Source organism: Macrotis lagotis, chromosome 1 (genome assembly GCF_037893015.1).
Source record: "Macrotis lagotis isolate mMagLag1 chromosome 1, bilby.v1.9.chrom.fasta, whole genome shotgun sequence".
Lineage (NCBI taxonomy): Eukaryota > Metazoa > Chordata > Mammalia > Peramelemorphia > Peramelidae > Macrotis > Macrotis lagotis.
Window position 1 is genome coordinate 273366375 of NC_133658.1, and position 12636 is coordinate 273379010.

The 12636-nt window shown below is 38.1% G+C and overlaps 1 protein-coding gene across 2 annotated transcripts in view; it reads left to right on the forward strand.

Annotated features, from left to right (window-relative positions):
• Window positions 1-644: 644 nt before the first annotated feature.
• Window positions 645-12636, forward strand: part of ARFGAP1 (ARF GTPase activating protein 1) — a 32464-nt gene continuing 20472 nt past the window's right edge. Inside the window, exons 1-7 of one of the 2 annotated variants that reach the window (XM_074210460.1) lie at window positions 645-902; window positions 5506-5569; window positions 6444-6553; window positions 6654-6825; window positions 7714-7814; window positions 8844-8930; window positions 9657-9753. In XM_074210460.1, the coding sequence (XP_074066561.1) occupies window positions 5510-5569; window positions 6444-6553; window positions 6654-6825; window positions 7714-7814; window positions 8844-8930; window positions 9657-9753 (627 nt within the window). In that variant the 5' untranslated portion in view covers window positions 645-902; window positions 5506-5509. The remainder of the gene's footprint in view (window positions 903-5505; window positions 5570-6443; window positions 6554-6653; window positions 6826-7713; window positions 7815-8843; window positions 8931-9656; window positions 9754-12636) is intronic. The other variant, XM_074210461.1, reaches the window with a different exon arrangement.

A 12636-nucleotide genomic window follows, 5' to 3' on the forward strand; every position in this document is an offset into this window, starting at 1 on the left:
GGCCTTTCCCCATCTACTTGTATTTACTCCTGCGTTCAGCCCTGACTAAATGCAAACATGTCGTGGGAAGGGGCTGCTCCATTTTTGTCTTTCAGCCCAGAGCCCAGCTTAGAGGTTGGCAAGGGTAAGGCCTTAATACACATTCACGGCGTGTGTGCTAATTTATCGACGGATGGAAATGCTGTTCGCATAAGCAGAAGCTCCGGTTCCCATCCGTGGAATGGGCATAATGATGCCCGCCCCCTCCGTCTCCGCTTCCCCGTCCTGCTCCCTCCACTGTGCCACCTAGCGGCCTTTCCCGCCACGCGCCCTCTCCTTGACCCCGTGACGTGAGGTTGACTGCGAGGCTCTCCAGCCCCCTTTGACCTCACGTTGGAGGCATCCGGAGAAGGAGACGTGGAAGGCTAAGAGAGGAGGCTGGAGAAAGGGAGAGGGGAAAGGAAAGGGAAGAAGGGACGGGGGAGGAAGGGGGAAGGAGGAAGGCGACAAGTTCCCTTTTCCATGGCAACAGCGTGGCGTGCGTAGAGGGGCGTGGCGAGACCACGTCCCAGGAGCGGATGAGGTGAAGGCGGAAGTGCCCTGTGCCCCGCCCCGCCCTCCCTCCTCTCCCTTCCCCCCACCTCCGTTTTCTCCCTCTCCTCCTCCTCCTTCGCAGCCCCCCCCTCCCCCGGCTTCCTCTTTTCCCTCCCTCCTCCCTCCTCCCCTCGCCCTCCCGCCTGGAGTCTACCCACAATGCCTTGCAAACTGCAACGTAGCCGGAAGATGGCGGCTGCGTGGAACTGAGGATCGCGGCTGCCCAGGCTCCCCCGGCGGCGGCGGTGGCAGCGGCGGCGGCGGCGGCGGCGGCCCCGACCCCTCTCCCTGCCCCGGCCCGGCCCACCCGCCGCTCTCGGCTTCTCCAGGTAAGCTCAGCGCCATCCCGATCAGCCCCTCCCCGGGGCCCAGCCTGGACCCCCTTTCCCGGGCCTCCGTGAGTTCCCGCGCGGAGCTCGCCGCGGCTCGCCTGGGCCTGCTTTAGAGCGCCTTCTCGCCCGATCGGAGCGAGCATTTCCGCGTCCCCTAGGCCCGGATCCCCATCTTCTGTCGCGTCTGCGTCTGGGGGAGTTTTTCTTCCCCCCTTTCCCCTCATCCCCACGAGAGACCGACCCCTTTCTGATAACTAAAATCCCCCCAGATCCCCCCCACTGGCTGAGGCTATGGATGTCTCGACCCTTCACCCACCCACCCTTCCCCCTCCCCCACCCCTCCCCCGGTCTCGCCGCAGCTAGTGCTACATTCGCAGTCCTGCCACCCCACGGGAAGGTCCCGAAGCAGCCCCTGGCTGGCCGTGCGATGCTGTGACCTTGGTGTCCTGGGCAGAGTGGCACTCAGCTGCCCACCTGTTTTTATAACTGTCAGCTGGGCTCGTCCTTAGGACTCCCTCGAGCTTCTCAGGGTTCCTGCTATCCCCTTCTGGGCTTTAAGTGTATGGCTAGTGGAGGTTTTTCTCCCCAATTCTGAGGCCAGACTGCTTTTGCTTCATTCTCCCCTGCCCTCCTTCCGAAAGGACTCCCTATGTTATTGTTCTGTCTTCCTGACCCCATTTGGGGGTTTTCTTGCGATCCTGGAATGGTTGTTCATTTTCTCCACCAGCTCATTTTACAAATGAGGAAACTGAGGCAAGCCAAGACCTGCCCAGCTATACACAGACACAGAGTCAGAGCCCTGACCTGAACACAGGTTGTCCTGACTTCAGGCCTTGAGCAATCTCCTACCTCCTTTTCATTCAGGCTCTATTTCATTCTCCCCGAACCCTTTTAGGCTCTGGAAACTTTCTTCTGGGCATTAAATTCACTGAGGAGAAAAGTCCTTTAGAGAAAACTTTTCATTTTATACTTTGTCCCTTATGAGAGGGTTAATGAAAGCAGTTTTAGGAATGATGGGAATATCTATTTAGACAACTGAACTGTATCCCAACTTTCCTTTATTTTGTTTTCTTTTGTGAAAGGTTAAAACAGGAAAATGAAGGCTGTTGAGTCTATCCTGATATTGCTTTTTGTGCTATTTTGTTTTTTCATGATGAAATATCCTTTCCTCAAAAATCAATAAACTATTAATTATCTACTATGTGTATGGTCTGTGCTAAGCTCTGGGAATACAGATACTAAAAAAAAAGTACCCTCAAGAAGCTTTTATAGTCTAATGATGGGGAGGCCATCTCCAGTTAGTTGTCTTGATCTTGTTACTGGATCTAAATGACTAAGGAGAAGAGAGGTTGGTGACATTGCACAACCCACCCTCACTTAAATCCAATTCTCTTACTACTTATGGCATCATTTTCCTATGCCATGGTCCTCTTTAAGAGTGAAGGACAAACAACAGCAGTCTGAGGAAAGACAAAATACAGAAATTGAAAAGGGGGGAGAGAGGAGAAGGTACCTTAAGTAGGGACATGGTGGAAAAGTCAGAGAAGTCCCAGAGTACAGCCAGGTGATTTAATGACATGTTTTGAGCTGAGTTCATAACCCCACCCTTTAATCTTAGAGGTCAGAAGTAGTGATGAGATAGAGTATGATGTTTTCCCAGTAATGCTTTTTCAGGTCATGGCAGAAAAAATAGAGAAATCTGCCTTTCATTAATTTAAGAATTTTAAGTATAAAGTAATCTGCTTCTTTTGCACAGCCCTCCCACCCCCTATACTATGATTCCACATATCTTTGACCTTAAGAATGTAGACCAGATGATGTAATAAGCCTTTCAGTTTATTTTAATCCCCATTTCTGTAACTGTCATTGTCAAAGTTTGTTCTAGACATGACAGTTTTTGTATTATTAAACTAACTTGTAACAGATAAATTTACCTGTTTAGATTCCATTGTTTTGACTTTTTTCTTCCTATGAACCAAGATATTTTCAAGTTTTACAAAATTGTTTAATTTATTTAGTAATAGTAGTAGCATGGATTTATGTAGATCAAGAACCAAATTAATTTTGTCTGAAGATTTTTATATTTATAAATTTATATTCTCTGGTTCTCTTCCCCCCCCATCTAAACATTTGCCATGTTGTAGGAGAACTTTGGACTTGGATTTTTAGTCTCGACTGTGCAAGTTCACATGGGTTCATGTGACCTCCACTTTCTCAGCTATAAAATGAAGGAATTGTATTAGATGAAGTCTAAGGTCCCTTCCAACTATAAGCAGTCTGATGAATCATTTTTTCCTTTGGAAACTCAGAAATGCTAGTTCTTAGTTTTTGTACAGTTCAATCAGGAAGGAGGCTTAGTCATTAAAAAAGTTATAATAAAGGCTTACCTTCTGCAGTTTCCTTACTTAAAGGGAATATTCTAATTAAAAGTAACTTTTATTTATTTTTACTGTCTCATTCTGTGTGCTCCTATATAGAGGCATTAAATGATATACTAATTGAATGATTTGTCTATTGCTGTGGATAATATTATTCCTTTTAAGAGAAAGACACAAATCATCCTTGTCCTCATGCCAAACAATTACATTTTTAGAACTAGAAAAAGACAAAAAAGTAAAATTGGTGGGGGGTGAGGAGGATAAGAGTTGCTGGAGGGCAGATTTAATGAAAAAACAGACCTAATGACTGAAAATAAAGAAATGAGTATTAATACATGTTAAACTAATACATTCCCAAATATGGAAAGTTTTGGCATAATAAATTCAGTTTTATCCTGAATAATCTTAGATAATACAGGAGAGATTAAAAATAAAATTGGATAGAATGGTTTTTAAGCTGTTTTAGTATAAAATCATAGTTAGAATGTTCATTGGAAAGCTAATTTTTTTTCTTTTTTCATTTTTTTTGTTAGTAATCCTTTGTCAACTATTGCAGGAGGATGGTTAGAAAACTAAGAAGTTAAGTTTTCTGACTCATGTTAGTACTAATATAACTAAACCAGGATCAAAAGGAACATGTGCTAAAATAGAATTATTACTTTTAAAACCATTCCACAAAAATTTCACTCTTCTTTAAGCTTCTTATTACTTTACATTTAGTGTTCTACTTGGTGCTGAATTAAAGGGAAAACAATTGAATTTGCATTCTTTATAAGTCTAGTAGTTCTGTAGAAAAATAAATGCCTTTCATTTCAGCAGTAGTAATTTTGCTCCAATGAATTATTTTGGCAACTCTGGTAGTGAGACATCAACACTTGACCTTGCATTGCTCTTTTACTATAATGCTATCTGTCATAGTTGGTAATTCATGGGAGAGGGAATTGGGGGGAAGGTGACCCTAAAGGGAGATGTATTTATACATTCTTATAGTAACCACAGTGATAAGATGGATAAATCCAATATAATTTTATACTATATGTTATGCTTTAGCATGTATATAATTTTTATTAGTGTATCTACTCCTTCCACTTTGCAGTGAATCCTCTCCACACTTAAGCAATTCTTGGTGCTGTCATTCTTTAAATGTATCTTAGAGTATTTACCTGCTTCTTTTATATTTTGTGGATATGGGCTTAATCACTGGGCTGATCTTTGTTTCCTAATCTTGTTGCATAGCTGAACCACCCCCATTTCATACAGGTCTTTAATGTCACTTCTTACAAGATTTGTTAGTAAAAGGCCCTAGCATGTTTATATCCATCTTTTCAAAAGTATATTTTTATGACTTAAGTAAATAAAGAGGGAGTGTGGTTCAGTGAAAAGACCACTGAACTCAGGATCATGGGATCTGATTTAAAAACTGGCTTTCTTACTCCCTTATTAGCTTTCCTTACTAACTATTTGACCTTGGACAAATCATTTAATCTACTGACCCCAGCTGAGTCTCATTTGTAAACTGATAGGGTTGATTTGATAGACCTTCAAAATTCTTTAATTTTTTGAGTTCTGAGGTGTGGGGGGGAAGCGTGGTGGTAGTAGTGTGTGGTTTCTTATCACATGTGACAGTTTTGTAATGTCTTACCTTTGCTTTGAGGAGAGAAGGAAGAGATATTTCTAAATTTGTAAGCAGCAACAGATAGAATTAAGTTCCTTGGAAATGTACTCTTCATTTTAAAAATAGTTAACTCTCAAATGTAGGGTCCATCCCAGATGGGAAATTTGATTCAATATCATTTAAGTATGATGTTTGGGAAATTATGAATCATTCTAGATTTTATATTATATACAAATGTACATAATGCTTTAAATGGAAAAATGCAATAGAAAAATTAAATTCCACTCAAAGGACATAGGAGTCTTCTCTAGTGTGAAAGGATTCAGATTGCTGATGTCCTCTTTCTCAGAGTTAGGGTAGCAAACTCTTTTACTTAAATTTACTTAAGAAATAATGTTTCAAAGGTCCCAGGCTACAGTATTATTAGGAAGATTTAATAGTCTGTAGCAGTTTTGCAATTCCTTCTTGGAATTAAGGATTTGAAGACTTCTCAAATTATGTTTGGCTGTTGTATAATGCATTTGATTTAATAATTTTTCCCCCTGCAAAGTATTTCAATTGGGTCATTTTTAAAAATTAAATTCATATTCTTCCTTTCTTTTCCCAGAATCATGGCAAGTCCAAGAACAAGAAAGGTTCTTAAAGAAGTCAGAGCACAAGATGAAAACAATGTAAGGATTTGTGTTTCATTTGAAGTTTCAGTTAAAATAAGTCATCTTTAATGATCAAGTGTAGCACTGGATGATGCAGTTATAATATTGTTTTCATTTTCTTTAGCATAATTTCTAAAAGAAATTATGTGCGGGGCAGCTAGGTGGCGCAGTGAATAGAGCACCAGCCTTGGAGTCAGGAGTTAGCTGGGTTCAGGTCCGACCTCAAACACTTAATAATGACCTAGCCGTGTGGCCTTGGGCAAGCCACTTAACCCCATTGCCTTGAAAAACCAAAAAAAAAAAATAATGTAACTGTAAAGTAGTAGTCTATTTCTGGTGGTCAGTAACTATTAATTTATTTGAGAAAAACTCTAAACTTTAAAAGAGAAGTCTATACTCTTACAACTACCATGCTTATATAGCATTTATTTAAGGAATATTTTAAGTTGAATTCACTTCACTTTTTTATATGTTGCCATTCCTAGGCAGATTTCTGAGAAGGGAGATATACTTTCATTCCTACCATCTTTCCCTTTCAGCTTTGTCCATGACACCTTGTATTCTGATTTTCACTGAAACTACTTTATGGAAACCATATTCTCTATATTTTTCCACTGATCTTTTCTTAGCTTAACTCAAGGACTCTTTTCCATATTAATCCTACTAATTCTGTGTGCTATGTTTGAACTTACTCAGTATAGTATGACTTTGGTTTTTGAGTCACTTCTTTATCTCCTTTCTTATACTTCTTTAGCCATCAATACTGGAATCTCTTGTCAGTTCCTACTTTGTTTTACCCAGTGGTTGTGAATGACCCTTATTGTATCCTGTTCTTCCTCTTTTGTTAATTGCTTTCTGTTTATAAGAGACTATGATAAGGTCTGTTTTTTAGGTCTGTTTTGAGTGTGGTGCATTCAACCCCCAGTGGGTGAGTGTGACCTATGGGATTTGGATCTGCCTGGAATGCTCAGGGAAACATCGAGGCCTAGGAGTTCATCTCAGGTCAGTTATCCATTTAGAAATTTTAAAATCAACATTATATGTAGAATTGTTTAGGGTCAGATAAAATGAATTTAGATGATGGGTATGTGTTGGTTCCTAGCTTTGTACGATCTGTTACCATGGACAAATGGAAGGACATTGAACTTGAGAAGATGAAGGCTGGGGGAAATGCCAGATTTCGAGAATTTTTGGAGTCCCAAGAAGATTATGATCCTTGTTGGTCAATGCAGGAGAAATACAACAGCAAAGCTGCGGCTCTTTTTAGGGACAAGGTAAACTTAAGTATCAACTTTTTGTATGATTAGAGAAATTGTACTTTTTCCTAGTAGTTGATTCAGTAAACATTTTGCAAACCAAACATGTTTGTAGAAAAATTGAATTAATTCCTGGCAAAACCTTCTAAGGCTAACAGGGTACGCAAATCCCTGAGGATATGGCCTTTATTTAGGTTAGAGTTTTCTCCAGGTTGCCTAAGGGTTCTTAAGAGTAATGACTCTAGGTGGCGCAGTGGATAGAGCACTGGCCCTGGAGTCGGGAGTTCCCGAGTTCAAATGTGGCCTCAGATAATTACCTAGCTGTGTGGCCTTGGGCAAGCCACTTAACCCCATTGCCTTGCCAAAAAAAAAGGGAATGACTGTTGATTTTAATAATAGGGTAAACAAATAACCTTTGATAAACAGAGTGACAGAAGCTGTGCTTTCTTCCCTACCTCTAGTTCAGGGGAGGGAGTTGAAGAAGGAGGGAGCAGAACATTGAGTTTATACAGTAATTGAACATGAAAGGCTCATATACATCTTGAGAGAATTATTCTCCTCAGAGGGGAGTGAGGCACATTGCATGATGGGATAGGTAAGTGGATTCTCAGGGTTTCTGTGTAGAACTAAAATGATTGAGTTCTGAATTTGATTTCACTTGCAATCAAAATTGAGACAGATTTAAAGTACCAAAAATGTGCATATAAACTTAATTTAAGATACAAATTGACTTACCTGCCATATGAGGAAGTTGATTAAAAAGGGAGTTTTGTTGTTGCTTTATTTGGGGTTTTTGAGGTTGAGGGTTTAACTTGGAATGCTGTAGATTTTATAATAAATCAAAAGTCCATGATCTCTATATTCTTGTTGGACTTCACATTCTCTTATTCTGTCATTTCTCTCTAGGTAGCTACTCTAGCTGAAGGAAAAGAATGGTCAATTGAAACATCATCTGCTCAAAACTGGACTCCTCCTCAGCCTAAAATGGCTCTATCCTCAGTTCACCGGTATGTGACTTAAATGCAGATTCATTCCTTTATAGGACTATAATTCTACCATAGGTCTTATTTGCCATTTTCTTTCTTAAAATTTCAACTTCAGTATAGAATTTATCAATATTGAAATTTTAATATTTTTAAGTTTTATAAATGTATATGGTATATATATTTTATATATTGTATTTAATATTAATTCGATGTTATATGTAATATTAGTGTTTAATGATTTTTAAATGGTTATTTAATTCAGTGTTTTGTTTTAAAATCATCATACTTAAAATTCTGTACACTTGGGCTCTCTTGCCAGTATTAAACTTTCTTATTTTGGGGGTGTTTCTGTCTGAAGGATTTTTTTGAAGGACTTTTTTTCTTTTTAAATTTCTGCCTTCTTTCTCCCTTATTCCCTTTATTTTCCAGGTAATTACTGTTACTTGGCCTGCTGCATATCTAGTGGTACCAGTAGCAGTTGCTATTGATTTGCATAGTGTTAGAATGGGTCACCTTACTTGTTCATCTTGTTCTCAAACTTTATTTCAAGCCAGAAATTTAAATGATCTTGGCCTTACCCTCCAGAGCAAATCATGAAATGAAATGCCTGAAATGACAGGCATGATGCAAAGCTATATTCCTTGCATTGATTAGCATTCTAGTCTGGGTGAGCCTGTTAATTTTTTTCCTCTATTATGTTCTTTGTACTTCCCATTTAAGTACTACTGTGATGTCACATCACAGTGTGGGGTAAGTTCTCAAAAACTATGCCAATGGAGCATAAATTCTGGCAAGCTCTTTCCAACTGTAGAGCTTTGGGTGTACAGGCTTAATTACATACAGACTGTATATTTCTTGTCTATGATCTGGCTCGAACCAGAGAGTTGGATTACTAAGCACTTAATTTTTCCTTCTTATCCTTTCATTTACTAAGGCTTATAGAGGGTTATGATCTGTGGAAGTATCCACATTTGTTTCATCACAGATCCTTAAAATGTTGAAAGAAAAGTGTGAATTTGGTTCCATTAACCTCCAATCCTTGATTTTCAGTACTTCTGGCCAATCCCAAAATACAGCTGCCTCTTCAGACAAAGCTTTTGAGGACTGGTTGAATGATGACATCAACTCGTATCAAGGGTAAGACCTCATGAATAATAATAAATACATAATTATCTAATTTAACTTTAATTTAACCTTATCTCCCAAGGACTTTGTTCTTGGAATATACTACTTGTTATGTTTTGAATGAAGATCCTTTATCCTTTGTAGAGTTTAAAAAAAAACTAAGCTTTTGGTTATGATCAAGATTCTGTTTTTATATATTTTAAAAATAGTCTGCAAAGTAGTGATAACTTTAATTAAAGGACTATAATTATTCTTCTAGCTGTCTTATTGACTTGAAAGTGATTATTAGTATACCATATCCTGTCAGGTTAAAATACTTACTTTAATGTTTTATTTTTATTATGCTACTTATTATTTTACATAGATCATTATTATAGCTTATTTTGTAATTATTACATTATTATTTCTTTTATTATGTTTTTTTTTCCATTCTTGCACATAGATAGAGGGTTCCCAAAGCTAATGAATCTTCCATAGAGTTCTCTTCATATTAAATAACCAAAAGAATATTCTTTGTATACCACAGATACCGGATAACAAAAGATTATCATTTTCTTTGATGCTAGTAGGTTACAGGTCAGGGTGTACTGATTGAAAAGTCTTTGGAAAACTCAAATGATTTTTATTTATTCACTATTTTCAGTAAAAATAGTTTTTTTTTTCAGCAATACCAGATTTTCTTAGCATTTGCTTCCTGTAGAAAAGATTTTTTTCCATTTTTTATGTTTAATGATTTAGAGGCCAAGAGAATCGCTACGTTGGGTTTGGTAACACAGTACCCCCTCAGAAGAAAGATGATGACTTCCTCAATAATGCCATGTCATCACTATATTCGGTAAGGAAATTCTCTCCTAGCACTTAATGGTTCTTTCCCTATGGAGAATAAAATAAAGGAGCTCAAAGATATGAGATTCTCAAGATAGAACAGATCTGCTCAGTGCTTTATTTGTCAATCAAAAGTTATTGTATGATGGGAAATTCTTTACTTATGTTATCCTAGATGCATTCATCCTTGCTATCAAAAGAATTTGACTTCTTTCCTGGAGCTTAAAATATGTAATTAAAAAAACAGAAGAGTTCTTTTGGTTGGCACTTCAATACATTTGTCTTTTTTTTTTTTTTTAAGTTTTTGGTAGGCAATGGGGTTAAGTGGCTTGCCCAAGGCCACACAGCTAGGTGATTATTAAGTGTCTGAGACCGGATTTGAACCCAGGCACTCCTGACTCCAGGGCCGGTGCTTTATCCACTGCGCCACCTAGCCGGCCCCCCCCCCTTTTTTTTTTAATACATTTGTCTTTTAAAAATTTTAATTTATATGGTATTTTTTTCCTAAAAGAAAAGGAATGAAAATGACAGTTTTCCTTTTCTGTATTGAAAATATATAATGGAGGGGCAGCTAGGTGGCGCAGTGGATGAAGCACCGGCCCTGGAGTCAGGAGTGCCTGGGTTCAAATCCGGTCTCAGACACTTAATAATCACCTAGCTGTGTGGCCTTGGGCAAGCCACTTAACCCCATTTGCCTTGTAAAAAAAAAAAGTAAAATATATAATGAAACTCTGAAGACCTCACTAAAGACTATGTTTGAGCTGTAAGACTGAAAACTGACTGCTTTGATGCCCTGGTATTGGCATGTTTACTGACTGTAGAACATGCTAAAAGTAGGTTATAGGGACAGCTAGGTGGTGCAGTAGATAGAACACTGGCCCTTGAGTCAAGAGGAACTAAGTTTAAATCCAGCTACAGACACTTAATAATTACTTAGCTGTGTGACCTCGGGTAAGTCTCTTAACCCCATTGCCTGCAAAAACACAACAACAAGAAAAAGAAAGTAGGTTGCAGTTATTCTGACATAAACCATTTTATCTTATCCTCCACTTAAGTTTTATTCTAATATCTAATTATAAAGTGACTTGTTCTCAAGGCATTGCTCATAAACTTTGGTCAGCTCTGTCAGTCTGGAAAGGCATCAGACCATATCTGTTATTCAGTGACAATTGTAGCTCAGTATGAAACAGCATATTACCAGTGGGTAGAAAGGCAAGTATATATATAGTGAAGAGACCTGGCAAAATCTGGGGAAGATCCTGACAAAATCATAAGTCTAGAACAAAATTAAAGCAGCAGAAATATATGAGTGAATTATTAGAGGTAAAATGTGTTCTGAGGTAATGTACATAAAGTATTTTATAAACACAGACTTTTGTATTAGCATAAGTTTTTACCACTATTACCATTCAGTATTATATAATAGTATTTTAGTAACTGTGTGACTTAGAAAGAGTGTGAGAATCATGCAAAACTTAAAAATGAACATTGACAAAATTTCTCCCCATCCCAAAATGAAAATGTTTTCTAAGATTCTTGTTCACCAAGTAAACTTTTATTGTTTAAATGCCTAATCTCATATTTGCTTAAGGTTTCAGCTTAAACTTGGAACCATTGAAAAAAGTGAAGAGAGGAGATTATAATAACTAGTTGTTTCCCATTAGGATTGTTTCTGAACCTTCTTTAGGAAAGTAGGGAAGTAATATTTAACAGTGTTTAGGGGCAGCTAGTTGGCGCAGTGGATAGAGAACCGGCCCTAGAGTCAGAAGGACCTGAGTTCAAATCCGGCCTCAGACACTGAATAATCACCTAGCTGTGTGACCTTGGGCAAGTCACTTAACCCCATTGCTTTGCAAAAAATAAATAAAAGTGTTTAATGTATTTATATGCCTTTTCATATTTAAAGGGCCTTCATTCTCCATCCTTTTGGGATATAGTAAGATGTCTAGGACCAGGACATTTAAGATTTTAAATCTATATGAACTAAAATTTTTACCATCAAAAGTCTTATGATCTTGAGGGGAGAGTAGTCTGCTTACCTCTGTGATACTCTGCATTTTTTTGTTGTTGTCATTTTTTCTCAATGGGAAATTTTACATACCCCAAACTGCAAAAACTACATTGAATCATAAAATTTCAAGTTGGGTGATCAATATGGATCTATGTTTAGCATGGTTATAAATGTAGGTAGGGCCTGTGTTAGATTCATTTCTGTCAGGAGAGGGGGGGAAGAAAAAATGTTAAACTCAAAACCTTGCCAAAAAATGATTGGCAAAAACTACTGTTGCATGTAGTTGTAAGAACATATAAATAAAATGTCTAATTTTTTTTAAAAATTAAGTTGGAATGAACTTTTTGAGATCCTCTAATCTAGTCTATACCCAAACAAATGCTGTCTGCATTTCTTGTAGGTGGATATTGAGCATTTGCTTGAAGACATACAATGTTAAGAAACTTTCCCTCCCAAGGCTTTCTGTCTACTATTGAAGAGTATTTACTTATAGGATGATTTTTGTCTTATATTCAGCCAAGAGCTTCCACCCCTTGTTCTTTTCTCTGACTCTCATGCCAAGCACATCAAATCGAAACCTTTTCATACTATCACTTTACCCCAAAGTCTTTTCTTCTTCAGACTAAATCATCTCTAGTTTTATCTATTCATTTTCAAATAACTTGGTTCTAATCATGTCACCTTCCTAATTTCCTTGCTACTTATTAGTATGTTTCCTAAAATATGGTATGCAGAAATGAAGGATAGTTTCACCTAGGCAGCATGTAGCAAGATCATCACTTTCTCCCTTCCTTTTTTTCTTATTCATGGACCAGTCACATTGTAGAACAGCATAGTAGCTTTAATCTTCTCTATTTTTCTGAACTGGTCTACTTCAGTCAT